At 51.4% G+C, this 26,058-nt stretch overlaps 2 protein-coding genes across 3 annotated transcripts in view; one reads left to right on the forward strand and one right to left on the reverse strand.

Moving 5' to 3' along the window:
* NCS1 (neuronal calcium sensor 1) overlaps positions 1-26,058 on the reverse strand; it is a 61,787-nt gene that overhangs the window by 11,079 nt on the left and 24,650 nt on the right. For both annotated transcript variants that reach the window (XM_024126307.3, XM_028497502.2), the window contains exons 3-7: positions 13,836-13,974; positions 12,103-12,181; positions 10,777-10,865; positions 10,339-10,416; positions 6,771-6,888 (exon numbers count right to left, since the gene is read on the reverse strand). In XM_024126307.3, coding sequence (XP_023982075.1) covers positions 6,790-6,888; positions 10,339-10,416; positions 10,777-10,865; positions 12,103-12,181; positions 13,836-13,974 — 484 coding nt within the window. In that variant the 3' untranslated portion in view covers positions 6,771-6,789. The remainder of the gene's footprint in view (positions 1-6,770; positions 6,889-10,338; positions 10,417-10,776; positions 10,866-12,102; positions 12,182-13,835; positions 13,975-26,058) is intronic.
* LOC102977509 (acireductone dioxygenase-like) lies at positions 16,600-18,210 on the forward strand. Its single transcript, XM_055089658.1, has 2 exons — positions 16,600-16,738; positions 17,636-18,210. The coding sequence occupies exons 1-2, from the start codon at positions 16,600-16,602 to the stop codon at positions 18,208-18,210; spliced, it is 714 nt and encodes a 237-aa protein (XP_054945633.1).

Raw genomic sequence — 26,058 nt, forward strand, 5'->3', positions numbered from 1 at the left:
AATAAGTGAGCTGGAAGACAAAATGGTGGAAATAACTGCCGAGGAGCAGAATAAAGAAAAAAGAATGAAAAGAATAGAAGACAATCTCAGAGACCTCTGGGGCAACACTAAACACACCAACATTCGAATTATAGGGGTCCCAGAAAAAGAAGAGAAAAAGAAAGGGTCTGAGAAAATATTTGAAGAGTTTATAGTTGAAAAATTCCCTACGATGGGAAAGGAAACAGGTCACCCAAGTCCAGGAAGCACAGAGAGTCCCATACAGGATAAAACCTAGGAAAAACACACCAAGACACATATTAATCAAACTAACAAAAATTAAATTCAAAGAAAAATTATTAAAAGCAGCAAGGGAAAAACAAAAAATAACATACAAAGGAATTCCCATAAGGTTAACAGCTGATTTTTCAGGGGAAACTCTGCAGGCCAGAAGGGAGTGGCAGGATATACTTAAAGTGATGAAAGATAAAAACCTACAACCAAGATTACTCTACCCAGCAAAGATCTAATTCAGATTTGAGGGAGAAATCAAAAGCTTTTCAGTCAAGCAAAAGCTAAGAGAATTCAGCAACACCAAACCAGCTTTACAACAAATGCTAAAGAAACTTCTCTAAGCGGGAAACACAAGAAAAGAAAAAGACCCACAAAAACAAACCCAAAACAATTAAGAAAATGGTAATAGGAACATACATATCAATAATAACCTTGAATGTAAATGGATTAAATGCCGTAACCAAAAGACACAGACTGGCTGAATGGATACAAAAACAAGACCCATATATATGCTGTCTACAAGAGACCCACTTCAGACCTAGGAACACAAACAGACTGAAAATGAAGGGATGGAAAAAGATATTCCATGCAAATGGAAATCAAAAGAAAGCTGAAAAAAAAAAAAAAAAAGAAAGCTGGAGGGGCTTCCCTGGTGGCACACTGGTTAAGAATCCGCCTGCCAATGCAGAGGACACGGGTTCGAGCCCTGGTCTGGGAAGATCCCACATGCCACGGAACAACTAAGCCCATGCGCCACAACTACTGAGCCTGCACTCTAGAGCCCACAAGCCACAACTACGGAAGCCAGCGAGCCATAACTACTAAAGCCCGTGTGCCTAGAGCCTGTGCTCCACAACAAGAGAAGCCACTGCAATGAGAAGCCCGCACACCACAACAAAGGGTAGCCCCCGCTCGCCGCAACTACAGAAAGCCCACACACAGCTATGAAGACTCAATGCAGCCAAAAAAAAAAAAAATTGATAAACCCTTAGCCAGACTCATCAAGAATAAAAGGGAGAAGAGGCAAATCAATAAAATTAGGAATAAAAAAGGAGAAATCACAACTGACACTGCAGAAATACAAAGGATTACAAGAGACTACTACAAACAACTATATGCCAATAAAATGGACAACCACAAAGAAATGGGCAAATTCTTGGAAAGGTACAACTTTCCAACACTGAACCAGGAAGAATTAGAAAATATAAACAGACCTATCAAAAGTAATGAAATTGAAACTGTAATTAAAAATCTTCCAACAAACAAAAGTCCAAGACCAGATGGCTTCACAGGTGAATTCTATCAAACATTTAGAGAAGAGCTAACAACCATCCTTCTCAAATTCTTCCAAAAAATGGAAGAGGGAGAAACACTCCCAAATTCATTCTATGAAGCCACCATCACCCTGATACCAAAAGCAGAAGAAGATATCATAAAAAAAGAAAATTATAGACCAATATCACTGATGAACCTAGATGAAAAATTCCTGAACAAAATACTAGCAAACAGAATCCAACAGCACATTAAAAGGATCACACACCATGATCAAGTGGGATTTATCCCAGGATGCAAGGATTCTTCAATCAATCAATGTGATACACCACATTAACAAATTAAGGAATAAAAACCATATGATCATCTCAATAGATGCAGAAAAAGCTTTTAACAAAATTCAACACCGATTTATGATAAAAACTCTACAGAAAATGGGAATAGAGGGAACCTACCTCAACACAATAAAGGCCATATATGACAAACCCACAGCAAGCATCATACTCAATGGTGAAAAACTGAAAGTATATCCACTAAGATCAGGAGCAAGACAAGGATGTCCACTCTTGCCACTCTTATTCAACGTAGTTTTGGAAGTCCTAGCCACAGCAATCACAGAAGAAAAAGAAATAAAAGGAATATAAGTTGGAAAAGAAGAAGTAAAACTGTCACTGTTTGCCGATGACATGATACTATACATAGAGAATCCTAAAGATGCTACAGAAATAAAAGAATACAAATGGGAAAAGAAGAAGTAAAACTGTCACTGTTTGCTGATGACATGACACTATATACAGAAAATCCTAAAGATGCCACCAGGAAACTACTAGAACTAATCAATGAATTTGGGAAGGTTTCAGGATACAAAATTAATGCACAGAAATCTTTGGCATTCCTATACACCAACAACGAAAAATCATCAGAAAGAGAACTTAAGGAAACACTCCTATTTACCATCGCAACAAAAAGAATAAAATACCTAGGAATAAACCTGCCTAAGGAGGCGAAAGACTTGTACTCAGAAAACTATAAAACACTGATGAAAGAAATCAAAGATGACATAAACAGATGGAGAAATACACCATGTTCTTGGATTGGAAGAATCAATATTGTGAAAATGACTTTACTACCCAAAGCAATCTACAGATTCAATGCAATCCCTATCAAACTACCAATGGCATTCTTCACAGAATTAGAACAAAAAATTATACAATTCGTATGGAAACACAAAAGACCCCAAATAGCCAAAGCAATCTTGAGAAAGAAAAATGGAGTTGGAGGAATCAGGCTCCCTGACTTTAATCTATACCACAAAGCTACAGTAATCAAGACAGTACTGGCACAAAAACAGAAATATAGATCAGTGGTACAAGATAGAATGCCCAGAGATATGCCCCACACATATGGGCACCTAATTTATGACAAAGGAGGCAAGAGCATTCAGTGGGAAAAAGACAGCCTCTTCAATAAGTGGTGCTGGGAAAACTGGACAGCTATATGTAAAAGAACGAAATTAGAACACTACCTAACACAAAAAAAAAAAATAAAAATGAAATGTATTAAAGACTTAAATGTAAGACACTATAAAACTCTTAGAGGAAAACATAGGAAAAAACACTCTGACATAAACCACAGCAAGATCTTTTTTGACCCACCTCCTAGAGTGATGAAAATAAAAACAAAAATAAACAAATGGGACATAATTAAACTTAAAAGCTTTTGCACAGCAAAGGAAACCATAAACAAGACGAAAAGACAACCCTCAGAATGACTAATTATTAGAGAAATGCAAATCAAAACTACAATGAGGTATCACCTTATGCTGGTCAGAATGGCCATTTTCAAAAAATCTAGAAACAAATAAATGCTGGAAAGGGTGTGGTGAAAGGGAACCCTCCTGCACTGTTGGTGAGAATGCAAACTGATACAACCACTATGGAAAACAGTATGGAGGTTCCTTAAAAAACTAAAAATAGAACTACCATATGACCCAGCAATCCCACTACTGGGCACATACCCTGAGAAAACCATAATTCAAAAAGAGACATGTACCACAATGTTCATTGCAGCACTATTTACAATAGCCAGGACATGGAACCAACCTAAATGTCCACTGACAGATGAATGGATAAGAAGATGTGGCACATATATACAATGGAATATTACTCAGCCATAAAAAGAAATGAAATTGAGTTATTTGTAGTGAGGTGGATGGATCAAGAGTCTGTCATACAGAGTGAAATAAGTCAGAAGGAGAAAAACAAATACCGTATGCTAACATATATATATGAAATGTAAAAAAAAAAATGGTACTGATGAACCTAGTTGCAGGGCAGGAATAAAGAGATAGACATAGAAAATGGACTTGAGAACATGGGATTGGAGGGTGAAGCTGGGGTGAAGTGAGGGTACCATCAACATATATACACTACGGAATGTAAAACAGTTGGCTGGTGGGAAGCAGCAGCATAGCACAGGGAGATCAGCTCGGTGCTTTGCGATGACCTAGAGGGGTGGGATAGGGAGGATGGGAGGGAGGCTCAAGAGGGAGGAGATATGGGGACATGTGTATGCATATGGCTGATTCACTTTGTTGTGCAACATCAACTAACACAGTATTGTGAAGCAATTGTACTCCAATAAAGATCTATTAAAAATTTTTTTTTTAATGGATAAGCAACAAGGACCTACTGTATAGCACAGGGAACTCTGCTCAATATTATGTAACAACCTAAATGGGAAAATAATTTGAAAAAGAATAGAAAAAAAAGGTAGTGTATTTAAGTGGACAGGAATCCACGGATGATCCATAAAATGTATTCACACACACACACACACACACACACACACACACAAAATCAATCAGTGTAATTCATCATATTGACAACAAAAAAGAGATAAAAGTCATATGAGCATCTTGATAAATGCAGAAAATTTGATAAAGTTCAATACCACTCATGATTTTTTTTAAAAAAACAAATAACTCCTACCAAACTAGAAAAGAAGGAAACTTTCTAAATCTGTTAAAATCTATCTACAAAGGACCTATAACAAGCATCGCAACTAATGGTGAATTATTGAAAGCTTTCCCCCAAGACTGAGAATGAGACAAGAATGTTCACCATCACTACTCCTATGTGACTGGAGGGCCCAACCAGTGCAAGGAAGCAGGAAAAAGGAACAAAAGGCAGAGGGACAGGAAAGGAAGAAATAGAATGTAGACAATCCAAAAGAATCTAAGGCAGACTCCTAGATTTAATAAATGAAGTTAGCAGGACCATGGATATATGATCAATAAACACAAAAATCATCTGAATTTCTATATATCAGAAACAAACAGAAAATACAATTTTAAAATTACTGTTTAAAACGCCATCAAAAACATCAAATACTTAGGAATAAATCTACTAAAAGATGTGAAAGACCTTTTAGCTAAAAACAGCAAAACGTTATAGAGAAAAAAAATTTTAAGACCTAAACACAGAGAGAGATATACCATCTTCATGGATTGGAAGACTCAACATTATAAAGATGCCAATTCTCCCCCAAATTGAACAGTAGTCTCAACTCAATCCCAATCAAAATCCCAGCGTGTGTGTGTGTGTGTGTGTGTGTGTGTGTGTGTGTGTAGACATTTATAAGTTGATTCTAAAATTTGTATAGAAATAGCCTAAAGTAGCCAAGGCATTCTTAAAAAAGAAGTGATGGGATCTTGCTTCTCAAGATCAAGTTATAAAAAGACTGTGCTTTCATCTTGGGTTCTCCCTCTCCCTCCCTCCCAGAAAGCTTACCCTGGGGGAAGCCAGCCACCATGTTGTTAGGCAGCCCTGTGCAGAGGGCCACATGGTGAGGCCTCCAAACCAAATGAGTGAGCTTAGAAGTGGGTCACCCCTGGCCAAGCCTTCAGATGAGACCGCAGTCCTGGCCAACAGCTGATGATCATCCCAGGTTACCTAATACAGAGGGGTTTCCCAGGACATGGGACTTTCAGCACTAAATCCGGGACAGTCCCGGGCAAACTGGGATGGCTGGCCACCCTCCTGACAGCTTGGCTGCATCCTCATGGGAGACCTTGAGCCACAGGCACCCAACAAAGCTGTACCCCAATTCCTGATGTTTGTTCTTTTCAGCTGCTGTTTTGCGGTACTGCAGTGTGCAGCAACAGATAACTAAGACAGCGCTGCACAAAAGGTGATGGGAAAACGGAGAGTGCGCATACGACACGGTGCCCAACTTCAGCGCTCATCAGCGAGATGCAAATTAAGATTACAACAAGCTGTCATGACACGCCCACCAAAACGGCTGAAATTTTAAAAGACAGAGAACACCCAGTGTTGGCAAAAGGATGTGGAACAATGAGAGCTCTCATACACCACAAGTGGGAGCGGGAGATGGTACAACCATGTTGGAAAACTTCTGGAAGTATCTACTAAAGCTAAATATACACACATTCTATGTCCCAGCAAGTCTACTCTTAGATCTATATCAACAGAATGCATCATCCGTCCACCAGGAGAGACATACAAGAGTGTTGGTAAAAAAAATGGTCAGAAGAACCTAGGGGCAAGACGGGAATAAAGAGGCAGACCTACTACAGAATGGACTCGCGGATACGGGGAGGGGGAAGGGTAAGCTGGGACAGAGTGAGAGAGTGGCATGGACACATATACACTACCAAACGTAAAACAGACAGCTAGTGGGAAGCAGCCGCATAGCAGAGGGAGATCAGCTCGGTGCTTTGTGACCACCTAGAGGACCATGGGGGTCAGTTCTCTGCCAGCAACAGAGGCCTCTGTGGGCTACCATCCTGCACTTAACGGAAATCCGACTGGGCAAAAAAAGAAACCACGTTGGAGCTATTGATCAAGACAGCGGGGGCTGAGGTCTTCAGCCCCCTCAACGGAGAAAAGATGAGAAACTCCTGTTCTCTCAGGCCCCTGGCCCTGGCTAAGAACTGGGATTTTCAAAGTGTTTTCAACCCAGGGAAACTGCTATTCAAGTAAACTCTCAGGCTGAATCTGGGTATATAAAAATGACAAAAATAGAGGATCCCTGGCTGATGTGAAGGCCCTGCCTCCTAGGCCTCCCCTACTAGCTATGCTCCAGCTGGGCAGACCCCGATTCCCCCCCGGTAAACTCAGGTACCTATCGGCCAACCCCAAGTGTCCTGAGGCTGGGTTTGCCCGTCTTCCCCCACCCCAGGCCCCAAGTCCCCCTCCACTCACCTCAGCTCTGGGCCTTGGACTATACCAGCCCGTCGTAGAGGGACAGCGCCTGCACGATGGACGGGTCCGCCTTGGATCCTTCCTGGAACTCCTGCAGCGTCAGCTTCCCGTCGGCATTCTGCAAGCAGAGAGAAGAGGGTGAAGGTGAGGGACAACCAACCTCCCAGGACAGGGGCCTCTGCCCTGGGCCCTGGACACTCCCTCCCCAAGCCCAGCCCAGGGCTGCTTCCAAAAGAGCTTCCGCAGTTAAGTCAGGAGGGAGGCAAGGCAGCTCGTTAGGTGGGAGGGGTCAGGCATACACAGACGCAGGCACTTCCTGGCTGGGTGACCTTGGGCACACGACCCACCTCTCTGGGCCCTTGTTTCCTCATCTGGAGACTGGAGAGAATCGAACGGCTTCTTCAGGGCACTGAGGTGAGCACTCCTTGAGCTCAAGCTGTGTAAAGTGTTCGGCAGACTGGAAGCACCCGATAACTCCCCAGTTATCATCCTCACTGCTGTTCATCCCCACGGAGGGTGTTAATCCCACAGGGCTGAGAGCCCGATGCATGTCTCTGGGATCACCCTTGGAAGGGCGTTTAAGCCATTCCCCCGGGAGACCTACGAGGAGGCCGGACGGAGCCCACATAAAGGGGCTTTAGTGGGTCTCTTGCAGAAGGAAATGGTTTGGGCCAGAATCCCTTCCCCTGGAGCATCTTGCAAGGAAACCCGTGAGAGCAAAAGAAAAAGGCCTTGGAAGCCACCCACAGCCTGCACCCAGAGAGAGAGATCGTGACGGGGTTTCCACAGGCTCCGCAGGCAGACCTTGAGGGTCGTTTACCGTGAGCCCCGCTCATGCTATGCGTGCGCTTGGTCTCATGGGGTCCCCAAAGCCGCTCGAAGAAGAGGGGCTGCTCTGCTTTCTCTGGTTCCTTTAGGTGTAAGGTTAGATTGTTTATCTGAGATTTTTCTTGTTTCTTGAGATAGGATTATATTGCTATAAACTTCCCTCTTAGAAGTGCTTTTGCTGCATCCCATAGGTTTGGGGTTGTCGTGTTTTCATTGTCATTTGTCTCTAGGTATTTTTTTATTCCCTCTTTGATTTCTTCAGTGATCTCTTGGTTATTTAGCAGCGTATCGTTTAGCCAAAGAGGGGCTGCTCTTACCACCATTTCACGGGTGAGGAGATGCCTAGGCTCGGTCACCTATCCAGGGCCCCCTGGCTGCTAACTGGGGAAGCCAGGTTTACACCCAGTCTGACTACAGCGTGGACTTTGCTTCCCAAAATAAGGGATGTCTGAATTGGGGCTGGGGGGATTTAACACCAAGGTGTTAAATAACACTGAGCCACCCTGCGAGAAGTTAGTATTCTCTGCCGCACTCTATGGACACATCTTCTGATTATTATCAGGAGCCCAGCGTGGTCTGAGCCTCTGTGTCTTTACTGCCTCTCTGACATGTGATCTCACTTTTGTTTTTCGTTGTTAAAGGGTGCTCGATCTTTATTTATCACAACATTTTAATTTAAAGTCCTTTCTTAACCTTGACCAAACCGAAAAGATATAGACTCTGACTTATCAACCACTGTTCCTCTAACACATGGACTCAAGACTGTGCCAAAATACAGAAGCTTCACATAAGATTTTCTGAAAGGGCTTGTTATTATTATTTTTTTAATCTAGCATAACTTAATTATAAACTCTTCTTGCAAAACACCATAATTGAATAAAATATACTGAAATGTGGAAACTGATTTTTCCTAGTAAAGCTAATATCCATCAAAGCAAAATACAAACTCATTGCAGAATTTTTTTAGATTACTTCTTTTTGCACGTGCAAATGAACACATAGAGGATATGATTAGGTAGCTATGAAAAGATTGAATAAAGAAGGGAAAAGTGTGATATGAAATACAAGGCAATGATATAATACAAGAACAATTTCAATTTCACTTCTAAACTGATGGATTGATGCCTCCTCTGTGAGAAGCACTGTTTTAGTGCCTATGGAGAACATAAGGCAGAACGAGATAGTCTTTTCTTTCGGCCGCTTGACTCTTGTGAGTTGAAGTGGCAAACGCATCTTATTTGAAAGGGCCAAGAGAGAAAGAGCATCAATTCAATTCTCAATATTCAATGGTTTAAGAAATTTGCAGATACTTGGAAGATAATCTGGGAGCAACAATGACAATTACAGGTAATTGAAATAAGGGTAACAGGGCAAAAAAAACCTCTATCACATTTAACGTTGCATATTTTCTGACAAGAGGTCTTCAGAAATCTCCTGTATTGTTACTCTGTGTGTCATGTATTTTTATCTCTGGTAGCCTTCAAGAATTTATTTATTTATATTTATTTATTTATTTATATTAAGGAAGTAAGGCCTCAGGCTCAAAGCTTTCAAGGCAGGCACCTGTACCTAGCCAGAATGTAATAATAAGCCCAAGGTCACTGTTCATTTGAATTCTTTTATTGAAGGCAAGCAATACTGGGTTTCCTTACCATCTTGATATCAAATTCCAGTTTAAAACAAAGTCATTTCCAGTTTAAAAAAAAGTTTGGTATAAAGAAGGGCTTCTTAACCTGGGGTCTGAGGACAGAATTCAGCAGGCCGGTGAACTAAAATGGGAAAAAATGAGGTCTTTCTTTTCGCTAACTTATAACTGAAATTTAGCTCTTCCTTCCATAATGAATCTAGGTAACGATCTCCCACAGAACCAGCAGTACCTGTGACTTCGTCAGCTGTGGGGATGGAGGCATTTTTTATAACACTCCACGGTTGCTGTAGGCATCACCTGTACATATCATCGATTCGAAATTGTGGGGTGGTTAAACCACTGTATCTCATCATCCGATGTGTTCATAAAGAAGCTCATATACCACATCACAAATTCTTTAAAAAAAAATTTTGATAGCTGCATTCCAAAATAGCCTCCTTCTTAATCCTGTGGATTTTATCTGATGCACTTAAAACCATTACTCTGAGAAGTCCACAGACAACTTCTCCAGAATGCCCATATTTCTTGTCCATGGCAAAAAATTTAAAAGGTTAAGAATCTTGGGACTTCCCTGGTGGCGCAGTGGTTAAGAATCCGCCTGCCAATGCAGGGGACAGGGTTCGATCCCTGGTCTGGGAAGATCCCACATGCCGCGGAGCAACTAAGCCCGTGCGCCACAACGACTGAGCCTGCGCTCTAGAGCCCGCGAGCCACAACTACTGAGCCCGCGTGCCACAACTACTGAAGCCCGCGCGCCTAGATCCCGTGCTCTGCAACAAGAGAAGCCACCGCAGTGAGAAGCCCGCGCACCACAACGAAGAGCAGCCCCTGCTCTCGCCACAACTAGAGAAAAGCCCGCGCGCAGCAACAGACCCAACGCAGCCACAAATAGATTAATTAAGTAACTAATTAATTTTTAAAAATAAAGAATCTTAGTTGATCAAAGAGAAAGTGTTGGACAAATTTACTTAAAACCCTGGATGTCTGAAGGGGACGGCTGCCAACCGGACCAGTGGACGTCACACCAGGTGTGCTGCCTGCCTCGAGCCAGGCCCCTAGGTGGTCAGTGGCGCCTACGGGGAGGGGTCTCACCTTGTCCATCATGGCGAAGATTCGGTCCACCCTCTTCTCGGGGGTGTTCTCCTCCTCGGGGAGTTCCACGGTGTTCCCCTGCCAGGGACAGACACGGTGGGGGCTGGCTCCTGGCACTCTGGGCTTTGGGCCCTTTTCCCAAAAATCTGCTCCCCAGACCTGGGCGGGTTCCAGATGAGGACCCCCTCTGCCTCCCACTCCCTGCAGTGTCCCCCGCCATCTGTAATTCTGCTCCGGAACCTCGCACCCACCCTAGCCCCCATCTGCCACCCCAGCTGCAGATGCGCTGAGCGGCCCCAGGCAGTGACCCTCGCCTGGCCAACGCTTGTCCCGGTCAGGAGAGCAGTCCCACGGGGATGCTTCCTCTGGGACAGGCCCAGTCACTAAATCTGATGCCCCTACTGCCTCCCCCTACCCCATAGGACCCGGGCCTCTCACCACCATCTGGTAAATGGCGTCCACTATATCCAGCATCTCGTTCCTGGTGATGTAGCCATCGTTATCCAAGTCGTAGAGCTTGAAGGCCCCTGCGGTCAACCAGCCAGGGCAGAGTGACCCCCAGCCCGGGGGTGCTCCCCCCGCCCCACTGCACCACAGCCCCATTGCTCATCCAGTCAATGAATATTTACATCAAAACAGACGGGACACGCGCACGCACGACAGGAACACACGCGCCGTTTCAACCAGGGTTATTTAAAAAAACCTAAATATAAAAAGGAGGGGGCACTGGATCTGCGAGAGCTGAAGCTGGAGCTGGAGCTGAGGGAGGGAGGGGACCCCAGGAGGAGCCCTAAAGGCCCCCCTCTCCTTCCCCATGCCCCGGCCTCTGCCTCCTTTCAGCCCACTTCCTTTCCACAATGACACTGTATCCTGCTGGGTTCAACTTAGAAAATAAAAGAATATGCCTGGGGAGGAGGGGAGGAGCTTCTACATAAATAAAATCCTCTTTTATTCCTAAAGAGAGAAAGAAAAAGAAACTGCCGCGTTTTCTCGGTGCCATGCAAAGCAGTGAAAGTGTCTCAGTGGGAAGTCAGTTCTGGCCCAGCTGTTTTCATCTTCTCTCCAGATTCCCTCTCGCAGCAGCACGAGCCTGCACACTCTCCCCTCTGAATCCTTCTCTCATCCCTCCTCAGGGCCTCGCACATGCTGTTCCCCTGCCTGGAACCCTCTTCCCTCCTTCCTCCCGGGCACCTTCACCCTTCCCAGCTCAGCTCCCGACTCATGACAGGGTCAGTTCCTCTCCTGTCGGTTCACACTTCCCTCTTCCTGCCTCGGCTGCAGTTTTCTGGGATCTTTTGGATAAGGTCCCTGAGCTAGACTGACAGCCGCGAGGGCAGGTGCCCGTCTATCTGCCGCACCCGTGAGTCCTGGCCTCTGCCCAGCACTGACACGTGGCCGTGCTTGGTCAACATCTGTTGGGTGAACCAGTAAATAAGTGAATGAATGAGATCAGTCATCAGAACAGCCTCCTAAGTGGTGGATCCAGCCCTGGAACCAGGCCTTTTAACTCCACGCTGTCCTGCACGAGGTCCCGTGTCTGCACCTGCTCGGATGCCCCTTTGCTCCTGCCCCATCGGTCCACGCATCTAAGGAAGACACGTTCCTCCTGCCTGGCCTCCTCCAAGAAACTGCCTCTGACCTGGAAGGGCAGGACATCCGTGCCACTCTCAGCCCCAGACAGATGACCTGGCCCAGGGAGTTGGCCTCCCTTCCGCCTGGGACCGCCCAGTGGCCGCCGCATAGAGCCCAGGGGGCAGGACTTACACCGCAGCTTCTCATCCAGGGTTCCCCTCGAGGTCACCGACAGCGCCTGGATGAACTCAGAGAACTCAATCCGCCCGTCCTGCAGGAGAGAGGGGAGTGGGGGTGGGCCTCGGTTAGCGCTGAGTCACCTGGTCAGGCTGCACCTTGGGCAGGTGGTAATGCGAGGCAGCAGGTCCCAGACACCCAAGTGCAGGAGTGAAGGGATGAGGGTCAGGAGAAGGAGGGGGAGGGGGGAGGGTTAGAAATGGGAAAAGAGGACTTCCCTGGCGGTCCAGTGGTTAAGACTCCGCACTCCCAACGCAGGGGGAACAAAGATCTCGCGTGCTGCATGGTGTGGCCAAAAAAAAAAAAGAGGGAAAAGCCAGGCAGGAGGGACAGGGAAAAGGGTGAGGCCAAAGGGAGAGCCTGACACTCCACATCTCGTGGGAGGAAGAGAGACCACCAGCACACATGACCCTCTGGGCAGGAGTCACCAGAAACCCCTTTCTCCTCGGCCTTGAACCACAGGCTCAGGGGCTTTAGAAAAAGGTGGGGCTCTGGACCGTTCAATCCTATTTATTTTGCAAATAAGGAAACTGAGGTCCGGAGAGGCCGGAGCTCTTCCCAGGGCCAGGCAGTGTGACTGTCAGCTGAGGCCACCTGCGGAGAAAGCCAGGGCGTGACGGAGCAGAAAAAATCCGAGTGCCCTACGGCGTGGAGCGTGGAAACAAGTTACAGTACGTCCACCTTGAATACAAGTGAGCCAGGAAATATGCCAGCGTGGCACGGAGTCTGGAGGACTGCAGATGCCCCAACGGTGGATATGCCAACTGTCAGGGTGGCCGTCACCAGGAAGGGACACGCTGCAACACGGATAAGCCTTGAAAACACGATGCTCAGTGCAAGAAGCCAGGCACAAAAGATCCCATGTTATGATTCTCAGTTTCCTCATCTGCAAAATGGGGGCAATTAAAAGGCATCCCTACAGGTCGTTGGTTGTAAGGTCTCACTAAAAATAATCCACGTAGCAGCTAAGCCCGTGCACCACAACTACTGAGCCTGCACTCTACAGCCCACGAGCCACAGCTACCAAGCCCGCGTGCTGCCAACTACTGAGCCCGCGCACCTAGAGCCCGTGCTGCGCAACAAGAGAAGCCACTGCAGTGAGAAGCCCGCGCACCGCAACGGAGAGTAGCCCCCGCTCGCCGCGACTAGAGAGAGCCCGCGCGCAGCAACGAAGACCCGATGCAGCCAAGAATAAAATAAATAAATAAATTTATTTAAAAAAAAAAAATCCACGTAGAGAGCGTAGTACGTAGTAAATGTTCAGTAAATATCAGTTATGATTATAAATCCTGTTATTATCCCTGGAGGCATTTGCATTTTGTGCTTGTAAGAAAAGGGTCAAGGTATACATATGTGTGCATGTGTGTATCCATGTATGCCTGTGTGCATGGTATGTATGTGCACACACGGATCTCTGTGGGTTCCTTGTGCATGTGTGAGCTCCTGCAATGTATATACTGCATGCATTTGTGTACAACATGAGTGCATGTATGTTTGTGTGGGCATCTGTGTATAAGCACGTGTGGGTGTGCACGCATGTGCGTGCGTTTGTGTGTATATGTGAGTGCGCACGTCCGTGTGTTCCTTCTCTGGAATGCAACATCAACCAGCAGGACAGCGTGGGTGTGAAGCCGCGCAGGCTGCCGCAGGAGGGAGGGGACTCCGGGCTGGCACAGCCCCCAGCTCACCTTGTTTTCATCAAAGACGTTGAAAACAAATGTGGCGAACTTGGTGGGGTCTCCAAACGGGAAGAACTGCTTGTAGATCTTCTGGAAGCCCGCTGCATCCAGCTGCCCGCTGGGGCAGTCCTTGATGAAGCCTTTGTACCTGGAGGTAGAGACCAGGTGAGAGAGGGTAAAGGAGACTCCAGCATCACCCACCTGCTGGGAGCTCCGGCCCAGCGCCCTGGAAGCCTGTGAGTCCCTGTCCAGGGAGACTGCCACACGGGCATGTGAGCACAGACGTGAACTCCACAGGCAGGGGCTCATCCCACCTCTGCCTCTCGCTAGCTGTGTGACCTGGGACAGGTGGCCACACCTCTCTTAGCCTCATCTGTCCCAGAGGGATGAGTCACTTGGCCACTCGGCCCCCTGCTCCACACAGGCGACTAAAACAAAACTTGCATGAACGACCTCCCCGAAGTCCCGCTCTCGCACAAGGTACTCCCCCCTCCCCGACCCTCTCCACTGAGCCCCTCCCGGAGCCAGGCAGGCTGGTGGTGCTGGTGGCGCTGGTGGGCAGAGCCACCATATGGGGCCGGCAGCTGGCTCCTCCCACATGCCTGCACCCCCCAGTGTGCACACACCCGCTCCCCTGCCTCTGTTCCCAGAGAACTGTGTAAACGACGCGGGAGCCGCCCAGCAAGCTCGGAGGGCATCCTGCTGGGTTCCAACTGGAGCTGTCCACCCTGCATTCCCAGTGCCCAGGGACCCTCCAGATACCCGGCCAGCTGATGGCAACATGGCTTTGCAGCCCAAATCCCAGTCCTGCCATTGGCTAGCTGCATCCTCAGGCAGGTGCCTTCACCTCTCTGAGCCTGACTCTCCTCCTCTATAAACAGGGACAGCTATCACATCCATCTTGTGGGGACTGCGTGAGATGATGATGTAGCATACTTGGCACAGGGCTGGACATAAAAAATAAGCAATGGCATGATCTTTAGTATTATGACCTCAATGTGTTCTCTTAAATCAATTCATAAGTTGGCTCCTGCGTGTAGCTTGGCAACTCCAACCAGGACATACATTCCTCTGAGGCGGATTTCCAGCACAAAGCGGGCCTAGAGAGAGGGGTCAGCTATTATCAGCTACCAGCTGCTACCTCTGCTGGACCACTCTCTGCTGGGAACTTTGCAAACCTGGTTCTCCTGGAACGCCCATAACACAGCCCTATGAGCAATGTACTATGATGAAGCCCTTTTTTGGGGGGGGCCACATGGCTTGTGGGATCTTAGTTCCCCGACCAGGGATTGAACCTGGGCCCCAGCAGCGAAAGTGCGGAGTCCTAACCACTGGACCGCCAGGGAAGTCCCAAGCCCATTTTAAAGATGAGGAAACTTAGGCTTTGAGACGGGGAGATCTGCAAGTCCTTGAAGCCCAGACTGGAGCTGAGGTGGGGTTCGAAGTAACCACTGATGGGGCCAGACGCTCAGAGACACGGGCTCACTGACGACGTCCCCGCGCCCCCGCCCCACTGTTCTCTGGTCTACCCAGGGCCCCTCTCCCGTCAAGTCCCGGGAAAGTTGCTGGTGGCGCCGTGACTGAGGGCCGTACACACAGGGAGCATGTGGAGAAGCCACTGTCCCTCCACCCATCAGAGAACAAGCTAAGGGGCCCAGGCTGGGTGAAGGGACACGCAGGGCACCGGAAGTAAGGATCCTTGGGAATTCTGGGGCCTAAGTGATCAAGGTCAGATGTCAGAAAGAAAGCAAGACAAGACTCTTGCTAACATGTCAGAGGTTCCTTAGGGGTGAGGGCGAGGCTGGGAGATGGAGTGGGGCGTGGGTTCGGCGTGGGCACCCACCCTCCCGCAGTGCCCCCAGCAGGCATGAGGCTGTAAAAAATGGCTGGGCCTCTGCGCGCCTCCCCGCCCACCCCCTGGGGCACCTCGAGGGGCCAGAGGCCCAGGGAGGCGGTCCCGGCCCACTAACCAGATCGCTGCCCCATCTCACCACCGCCTGTACCTTTGACAACAGCCCCGTGCCGGGCACTGGACTAAGCCTTCGTGGGCAGTTCCTCCGCAGTCGCCACTCAGACCTGCTCAGTGGGTTCAGTGATCCCCATTTCACAGACGAAGGCACTGAGGCACAGAGGTCAGGGCCCCTCCCACAGCAGGTTCCAGAAAGGGACTCGGCCCCTCCGGGTCCCTCCCCTTGAAGCCTCCTTCCCAGCTGGGTGTTCCAGGCTCAAACCTGCACATCTGGGCCAGGACGCAGAGCCAGAGAGGAGCGTTTCGGAGCCAAGATCTGGTCCGTGACCCCAGGCCCCTGGTCAGGACGGGTCCCTGGGCAGGAGGAGGGAACAGGCCCGGCGCCAGGCCGTGATGACCGCTTGGGGGTACAGCCGGCTCTGGCGCCCAGAGGGGGGGCCATCGCTTCCCCTCGTGTCCCCCGGAGCCTCCCATCCCCCACAACGGCTGTGTGTCACTTGAGTAATTTGAAAAGATGATTAAAAACAATAAAGGGAGAACAAAAGGCGCCCAGAGGCGTCTCGTGGCCCGGTCCCTGCGGGTGCCTGGCTCTTAGGAGGGAAGGCAGTGCGGGTGCCGCAGCAGTGGGAGCTGTCAGCTTTACTGCAGCTTTACTGGGGGCAGGTGGGCACAGGCAGGCTGGCCTCGGTGCGGAGCCTCCGGGGGGCTATCTGGTTTCCCCTGCAGAGACTGTCACTGTCACTGTGGGGCCCCAGCCCCCTTGGTGCCATTAGCAGTAGGCCCACCCCGTCGGGGGCCCGATCGATGAAGGTTTGCTCCGGCCTGACGGCCCAGCCTCCTCTGGCCACACACCCTCAGCGCCCCACGCCGCCCACGTTCCACACCCTGCCGCACTTTCCAGAGCTTGCCGTGCCATCCAGCCGCCAGGCCTTTGGGCCTGCAGGTCCCTGTGCCTGCAAAACACACCCTCCTCCTCTTTACCTGGCTAATGCACTCATCCACCAGGTCCCGGCTTCCCTCTAGGAAGTCCGCCCAGGCCCCCAGGGGCCGCACTGCTCATCTGCTCCCCCATCCCTTGAACGACCCCAGCACAGCATGAACCACACTGTGTCATGTTTGCCACCAGGCTGGGTCCTCCACCCAACAGTGAACTCCCCATGCCCCGACGCCTGGCACACAGCGGGGACTCAGTAAGTAAATGCCCAGTGAGCTCAATGAATGAGCTGAATGAATGAATGAATGAACGAATGAACACACAGAGAGAGGGAGAGGCCAGGTGTCAGGCGTCTTCTTCCTAAGCCCCGGGCTCCCTGGTCAGAACCTGAGAACTCCGTGCAGATGGTTAGAGAACCACAGATATACGCCCACCCCTCTGTGGATTGATGGGGAACTGGGGGCCCAGAGAGGGAGAGAGACTGGCCCAAGGTCACACAGCAAGTTAGCAGCAGAAACAGGGCTCACCCCCGGCTCCCTCTTCGCCAGGCTGCACTGGCCCCAGCCCCATGGAAAGCCAAGAGCCTGCTCCCCAAACACTGTATAACCCCATCATTCATCATCAGAAGATGGGGGGCACCCTGTCTCGCTGGAGCAGAGAGGAGGAGGTCTGTCCCAGACGCCCCACTTGCCCCAGGCCCCAAATTTGCTCTTCAAGTCCTCACAGCTCTGAGGCCAGACTTCCTGCCATGGTCCGATTCCGAGGTGTAGCCCAGCCCCCGTGGTGGGCTGAGCCAGGACACTCACCCCGGCACAGACCCCCACCCCCACCCCACGGCGGGCACCCAAGGGAGCTGCGGCTTAATGACAGAGCTCTTGAGACCAGCCTGAGCAGGTCGTGGCGCAGGTCTGGGGCCAGGCGGCAGTGCCCCCGGCCCGGCCACGGTGCAGGCCTGGTACACGGACGACTCGGCTGACAAGCCGCCGTGGCTCCACCACGCGGAGCCCGTGCGCCCGGTCGGCCTGGAGCAGCTGTGCGGGCTCGGGGTCCTTTACTGGAAATTGGATGCTGACAAATATGAGAATGATCCAGAATTAGAAAAGGTCCGAAAAGAGAGAAACTACTCCTGGGTGGACGTAATAACCATAGGCAGAGACAAACTACCAAAGTACGAAGAAAAGATGAAGATGATTTACAAGGAGCATTTACACCTGGATGACAAGATTCGCTTCATCTTGGACGGCAGTGGGCACTTTGACGTGAGAGATAAAGACAACAGGTGGATCCAGATCTTCATGGAAAAAGGAGACACGATCATTCTCCCTGCCGGGATTTACCACCGTTTCACACCGGACGAGAAGAAATCCGAGAAGGCCATGCGGCCGTTTGTGGGAGACCCGGTGTGGACGGCATACAACCGGCCGGCTGACCGCTTTGGGGCCCGGAGGCAGAACCTGGAATTGCTGGCGCAGACAGCCTAGTGGGGCCCCGGGGCCTCGTGCACCCCGGGCCCCCTTGTGAAGGCTCCAGATGTGACGGCAGCAGAAAATCTGTCATTTTCTCCTTGCTTTTGTGTTGTAGACTTGAGGCTAGGTGAGCTTTCCTCTGCAAGATTGTTTGATCAGAATACATTTTAATGGAAGTACCTATAGAACTTGTTTGTACATGGAAGCACCTGTGGAAATCTGGGCAAATCCGTTCATCTTCTCTGATTCAGGATCAGTGGCCAGTGGCCCTGCGTCAGCTGGTGCCTTCAGCTCTGACCGAGTGAATTTCATCTCCCCAAATGCAGCCATTTAGCTGCCCCATCTGGACAATTTTTGGACTTTAAGCAGATAGCAGGCGAGGCCATGTCTGCCTTGTGCAGAGGGGTGACAGTGGATGACAGGACTGGGCAGAGAAAAGACGCTTTTCTCCCAAAACACGGGGGGAGCTGGGGGGCGGTGGGGTGCCGTGGGGGACGAGCTGGCACGTTAGGGGGACACTCGCTTGCTTATGCCACTTTCTTGTTCAAAATATAGTAGCTGCCTTAATGTTAAAAGAAACTAAATAAAAATTTAAAAAATAACAGAGTTCCTGCCCAAGAATTCCATCCCAGGATGACTGAGAGATGTACGTGACTGCAGCCCCATCCCTGACCCAGGCTCAGGTTCCAACAGGCCTGGGCCTCTCCCTCTCCCCGCCCCCACCCCGTCTCTCCTTCAGACACGCCGCTGCCTGGAAACCTGCTCTGGGGCCTGCCCTGTGCTCCAGTCCTGGCCCATCCCGTCTCACTGTGAGAGGGGCCCGAGCAAACCCCTTCCCTGCAATGCCCCCCAGTTTCCCTGATGGTAAAATAAGTGACTTAGACTAGATCAGGGTTTTTCCACCCACGCCATTGACATTTGGGGTCAGATGATTCTTGGCGATGGGGGTCTGCCCGGTGGTTAGCGGCTCCCCTGGCCTCCACCTGCTAGATGCCAGAAGCACCCCCGCCCCAGGTTATGACAACCCAAAGTGTCTCCAGACAGTGCCAAATATCCCCCCGGAGCAGAACTACTCCAGTGGAGAACCACGGGGCTAGATGGTCTCTGGGGACCCCCACAAAGCGGGGGGAAGGATCTTCCCCAGTGTCTGCCTTCCAGTGATCTGCGATTCTGAATAACAGGGACCTACTGAGAGCCGGGCACGGAGCTATGTGATTTCCAGGCACCATTTCACCAAATCGTCCCAACAGGCCCAGGAGGGGAGGATTATTATGCCCATTGTACAGATGGGGAAACTGAGGCTGGGGGCTGTTAAGTCTCGTGGCTCAGGGCCTTCACACGGCATTTCTTTTGCCCGGCCCACGCCTTCCCCTCCTCCTTCCCCCTTTTTTTTCTTGGCTTCAGTGCATCTCCCCTAGAGAAGCCCACTCTGGCCACCCAAGACCCCAGTACACACACCGGTTGACACACCCACAGCACCCTGTCCCTGGCCTGGGCCTCGCAGCTGTGCCTGTAGCCTGTATGATGCCTGGGCCAGTGAGTGCTCCACAGGGTCCGTCAAGGCAGGGACCCCGTCTTCTAGCTCACCCCAAATCTGCAGGGCCCACCGCAGGTGCTCAGTAAATACCTACTGGAGCTGCACAGCTAGCAAATGGGGGGGCCACAACTGGACCCCCGCCACCGCCTCTGTGTGCAGCCAGTCACCCGCGAGGCCCGAAGCCTCCGTGGCCTCCTTTCTTCAGTGCCTTCTCCCTGATTCCGGACCAAGGGTGGAAGCAGCAGTAGTCCTGGCACTGTCGCTGGCACAGGTTAGGCCGGGGAGGGGGGGTGAGGCACAAAAAGCGTTCTGAGGAATTTACATGGAGACCACCCCTCCCACAACCGTGCTCAAGAGCAGCGGTCTCAACTCTCTTTGGGGATGGGAGGAGAAGCTGTGGAACCGAGCCTGGGACGTGGCACGGCTCCTGAGCTCCACACACGCAGTTTCCAGCCACCAGAGCACAGGTTTTCGGCATGGTTGACTGTGCTTGGGAACCAGCTCTCCACGACAGGGTGGAGACAGAGAAGAAAACCTCAGATTTGACAACTGCATTCTTAAGCCTCTTTAAAAGGGAAAGGGGAAAAAAAAAGAAATCATAAAAACACTGAAGGCTGAATGCCACTTATAAAACACTCCCGACTCAACGCCGGGCTTCCTCCCTGTAAGCTTCCCACCCCGCCTCTGCCCCCTGCACCAGCCTGTGTCCCCCAGGGGACTCCAGCACTTCATCTCCCCCAGTCCCTGCTGCCCCCAGTGCTGGCCATGGGCCTGGCACATAATAGGTGCTCAGTAAAGATTTACGGAATGAATGAACCAACAAATGAATGAAGGAATGAGTGAGCGGATGAATGAATTAGTGAATGAGTGAGAGAATGAATGAGGGAGTGAGCAAATGAGGAAGTGAGTGAATGAATGAAGGAGTAAGGGAGTGAATGAGGGAGTGAATACATGAATGAAGGAGTGACTGAATGAATGAATGAGGAGCAAATGAGTGACTGAATGAGGGAGTGAATGAGTGACCGGATGAACGAATGAATGAGTGAATGAAGGCATGAGGGAGCAATGAGGGCATGAATTAGTGAATGAATGAGTGATGAGTGAATGCATGAATGCACGCCGGCCATGAGGCATGGGTCCAACTCCAGCTCAGCATGCCCAACGCCGCCAGGGCCTTGGCTCCCCAAAGGCACCAGCCTGCTAGGACTTTCTGGAATTCACTGCTTGCAGGTCCCACAGAGCCTCGTCCTCTGGGACCCAGCTTGAAGCAAGCCTCGCATAGCCCTCCATGACCATCTCCCTCCCGGCCAGGGTTAAGTGTGGCAGATGCTGCTCTCTGCAGTGAGGAAAGTGGGAAGTAAATAGATGGATAAATAATAAAGCATAACCCCCAGCTGCAATCAGGGACTGCCACAGCGGCCCTGGCAAACTGTTCTCCCATTATCTTTTCAAACACCTCCCTTCCCCTGGCATTCCCCTCCCAGCTCCCTGGAGATCTGCCTTCAGACGATCCTGGAGGAGGGGCTCAAACACATCCACGAGGATGAGGCCTCTTCCCTGCTCCTCTCCCCTCCTCCACCTCTCTCCTCACCGCGTCCCCCGATCCTCCACCACCTTCAGCTTTGTGGGGTTTCCCAAAGCCAGAGCCAGCAGAGCTGAGCCCCCCTAGCCCAGGCCATGGAGGCCAGCAAGCTGGACCCAGACTCCACACACACACAGAGCTGTGAGACCCAGGCAAGTGTCTCCGCCCCTCGGAGCCTCAGTTTCTTCATCTGTAAAACGGGCTGTTCCTAGACTGACCCCCACGGCATTGGCGGCGGCTTCCTTACCCACAGCTGTGACTGCGGAGGAGGGTCCAGGATTGACAGCCGGCCCTGTGGAGGCGGCTGCAGAATTCCTCCTGCTCCGCGCACCATTTTTGTTACAATACCATCGGGTTATTTGGTTATTATAAATGCAACAAAAGCATTAGAGACAACTTGTAAAATAGAAAATATCAGAGAAAAAAGAATACCCATGATGCCACCCCCCCCCCCACCGGCACACCCACTTCTAGCCTCTGGCCAGTCTCCTTTCCATCTTCTTTTCCCTCCACACTTTCTTCACCATGGAACTGTGCTGGGGCACTATTTGTGCCCTGCTGTTGCCCCTCGGGATGGCGCTCCCTTCACCCTCCAGGTGATCACAATTTCACGATCGCCTTTAAGGGCCTGGGACCTGCTATAGTTTCCTAGTCAGTCCCCACCGAGGTTCCCGATCTTCCATTGTGGTGAATGAAGCTTGGTCAAGGGCAAGGGATCCGGTGAGCAGGGGCCTCGGGCTGGCTGTGGACCTGACACTGGCCCCACCTCCCAAAGCCCCAGCCTCCTCCCATCTCTGCCAAATACAGAGCCAGGAGCAGCGGAGATGACACCACGTGTGCCCAGCATGAAGCCGGGTGTGAGGTGAGCGCCCAGCCGGCCCGGCTCAGGCATCGCATCCCTGTGGCCCGGTCTGTGCTCCTGACCACCTGGGGCCTCAGCTCTCCTGGAGGACCTGGGACGGGCCCAGCTCTGCTTCTGCTGACTGGGTGGCCCAGGACAAGTCACAGAGTCACAGAAGAGCCCTGGGTCTGTTTCCTCTTCTGAGGAGCAGCTACTGAAAGTCAGCACCAAACAAGATGACCCTGTACCAGGCTGGAGAAACGGGCAGGGTGGTCAGTGCACACCTCTCCCAGGAGGTGACATTGCAGCGAAGATGCCAAGATCTGGAGCAGAGGGAACAGCAAGGATGGAGGCCCTGAGGTAGGAAGGGGCGTGGCGTGGCTGAGGGACAGTAAGTGTGGCTGGTGCCTGGTAAGCCGGGGAGAGGGTGAGGCCGGAGACCTCGGGGAGCCCCGAGGACCAGGCAAAGGGGCTGGGTCTTTCTTCTAAGTGCAGTAAGAAGCCACGAAGGGCTTTAAGCAAGAGAGAGTGAAACGCAGGCGGAAACTGAAGCCGCCCTGGCTGAATCCACCCACACATGTCACAGGTGGGACAGGAAAACTCTGTCCACTGCGGCCCCGCTGCTCTCCGCGTGGCCCTCCCTCCCATTTCCCAATCCCACTCCAGATGGTTTGGCGCTAAATCGTTTGCTGCCCTGGTAGTCTGGGCTCAGGAACCTCAGTTTTCCCAAGGAAGGGCAGGCATTCCCCAGCTATCAGGTGCCAGAGAGCCGTTTAGGACATGAAGGGGCATGGCTGGAGGCCGTGGTGAGAAAGGGTCCTCTGAAACGGGCCAGGGCACTTGGGATGCAGGTGCTTGTCCCGTTTGTCTCCTGTGCAAAGGACAGAGGGGATAGCGGGCTGCATGGATCTGGCCTCTGACCCAGCAGGCTTGGGTTATGGTCCCAGTGAACCCATCACGGCATTACAAATTGGTTCATTTCGTGTGCTGAGAATAATTACACGGGCTGCCCACAGCACTGGAGGAGGCTGATCCAGAGTGCCATAATCTGTGACCCATTACTGATGTCTGCTGTGGACACAGGCGGGGAGAGTGGTGGTATGAGTGTCACTGTTTAACCATCCCTAGTCTACCTTCGCCCTGTGGGGTATAACCATTCTAGGATACAACAGTGAGATGGGTGGTGGGCTGACGCAGGAGGGTTAGAGAAAGGCACCACCAAAATGAATCAAAGGGCATTTACTTGAGGTCCATGGAACTTTGTGGCAAAGAAAAGATCTTTTTTTTCTCTTTATAAGCTCTTTAGAGAGAGTTCCCCTACAGCAAAGACTGGGCATCACAAGGGCCCTGGTTTTATTGTAGAAGCCTCAACTGCCCCCTCCAGGCCGGCCTCCTTGGCCTCCCTGCTGTTCTTCAAACACACCAAGCCCCTTCCCACCGCTGAGCCTCTGTCCTTGCCATTCCCTGTGCCTGGAACACTGTTCTGTGGTTGAGTCCTGTTGTCCAGGTCCTAGCTCAGATGTCAGCTTGATGAAGGAACAAAACTCCCTCCACCTGTTTGGGATTCAGTTTCCCCATCTACATAATGAGGAGAGGACCCTCAATCTCAGAATCCCTCCGTGGTTGTACTGACCAGTGTTATTGGTAGTATTAGCATTATTAACAAAACAGAGAACTTATTGCTAGGCTCTGTTCCAGACGCTGTGTATGAATTAGCTCATTCATTCTTCACAGTATTCCTATAAAGCTTGACTATTATTACCCTCACTTTCCAGATGGGGAAACTGAGGCACCGAGCAGTCCAGTAACTTGTCCGAGGTTGCTCAGCTCAAGCCCTGGTTCCGGAGCCCTTCTGGCCACTTTGCCTCCTGTCTCTCCTGGGGAAGACCCAGGGGAGCAGGGGAGGGTTCCAGGGCTCAGGTGTGCCCTGCACCTCCTGGGGCTCAGGAGCCTCGTCTAGGGAATGCCATGGTGGGACCCGCTCTGGGAGACTACGAGGACAAAATGAACAAGGCCACGTCTGAGAGCGCACCCAGCACACAGCAGCACTGGGGAGGCATCTGCCACCTCGCAAGGACAGACCTCGTCCTCATCCCTGCTCTGACCTCTGAGCCTCAGCTTAGTTTTCCCGTCGCCATGGAGATGATAAACCGTGTCAACCCCCGGGACAGCGCCCAGGAGTCGATGCCAATGCGTATGTGAAGCACCTAGGGGTGCCGGATGGGTGCTGAGCACCTGCTATGGCCAGGCCCTGGGGACACAGCAGTGAACAGGGCAGAGCCGGTCTCAAGGCCAGGAGGGGAGGCAGAGGGGGACACAGACCTGTAACTGCTGTTTGTCCCAGGTGTGTCCTGTTTGTGCCTGGTGTGTCCGGGGCTGTGACACTGGGCTGTGGGAGGTCAGAGGAGGCCCCTAACTCAACCTGGGGGCTCAGGAGGTTTCAGGGAAGGAGGCCTGAGGGTGAGGAGGTGGTGGCCAAGCAAAGAGGAGGAGGGGTGTTCCCAGAAGGGGGAACAGCCCAGGCAAAGGTCAGGAAGCCCCAGAAAGTAAGATGAATTTGGGAACGGATAGCAATTCGGGCAGGCCAGAGGGCAGAGGGCAGAGGAGAGGAGGAAATGGCAGTGAGACTGGAGGGGTCGGCACAGCAAGGCTGGCCTGAGCCGGGCCTCGTAACCACGTAACCATGCCAGAGGTGCAGACTTCACCTGAGTCGAGGGAGAGTTTAAGCAGAAGCCTGGCATCGTTGAATATTTGCTCAACAAAGACCCCTCTGGCTGCCATGTGGGAAGGAGGGGGATTATGTACAGATGGGGAATCCAGGAAGGCTTCCTGGAGGAGGTGACTTAGGTAAGCCTTGGGAGAGTGGAGTTCAGATGGCCCCAAAAGGAAGGGTGGGAAAAGTGAGTGACAAAGGCTCGGGAAGGCCGGGTGGGGCAATCCAGGAGGGAGAGCCTCACAGATAAAGACCTAGAAACAGGGACTTCCTTGGTGGCGCAGTGGTTAAGAATCTGCCTGCCAACACAGGGGACACGGGTCTGATCCCCGGTCCGGGAAGATCCCACATGCCACGGAACAACTAAGCCCGTGCGCCACAACTACTGAGCCTGCGCTCTAGAGCCCGTGAGCCACAACTACTGAGCCTGCGTGCTGCAACGACTGAAACCCACGTGCCTAGAGCCTGTGCTCCACAATAAGAGAAGCCACCACAATGAGAAGCCCGCGCACCGCAACGAAGAGTAGCCCCCACTCGCCGCAACTAGAGAAAGCCCGCGCGCAGCAACGACGACCCAACGCAGCCAAAAAAAAAAAAAAATACCTAGAAGCAGGAGTATTTCTGGAACGCTCACCTGGGGAAGTGGAGAAGTGGAAAATGAGGTCAGAGGCAGGTCAGGCCCACCTGTTGGGTCCTAGGATGTCGGGGAGGAAGAAGGGAGTGGCAGCTGCTCCCTTCGCATCCACTCCCCGTGGGGCACAGCCAGCTCACCACCCAGGTTCTGCCCACCTAGCCGGGGTCTCCAGCAAGGGGTCAGCAGAGCCAAGCAGGGCAGCCACAACTCTCCCCCTCTGCCACCTGGACTCAAGGACAGGGAGGCGCAGGCAGTGGCCCCTGGGGAGCCTGGCCCTGCCCCCAGCAGGGCTCCACCAGGAGTCTCGTGGCCTGGGCCCTGCTGCGGCCTGCTGTGATGGAGGGCACATCTGTAGGCCTCAGCTCCCCATCTGAACAGTCGACGGAAGACCACCGTCAAGGCTGTCACCCCTTGGGAACTTTACAGGGAATGTCGCCCTGATGCCTCATCATTCCTGTCACACACGTGGGGAAACGGAGGCTGAGGGAGGTTGGATCACTTGAGGTCACTTGGATAGGAAGAGGTAGGAGCAGAGTCCATTTCTAAGCCACCAAAC

Source organism: Physeter macrocephalus, chromosome 13 (genome assembly GCF_002837175.3).
Source record: "Physeter macrocephalus isolate SW-GA chromosome 13, ASM283717v5, whole genome shotgun sequence".
Lineage (NCBI taxonomy): Eukaryota > Metazoa > Chordata > Mammalia > Artiodactyla > Physeteridae > Physeter > Physeter macrocephalus.

Bases quoted from the DNA above. Each gene is read 5' to 3' on its own strand.
- LOC102977509 (XM_055089658.1), top strand. From the start codon at position 16,600: ATGAAGGTTTGCTCCGGCCTGACGGCCCAGCCTCCTCTGGCCACACAC. The intron at 16,739-17,635 runs GTCCCTGTGCCT...GTCGTGGCGCAG, and splicing joins CCAGGCCTTTGGGCCTGCAG to GTCTGGGGCCAGGCGGCAGT.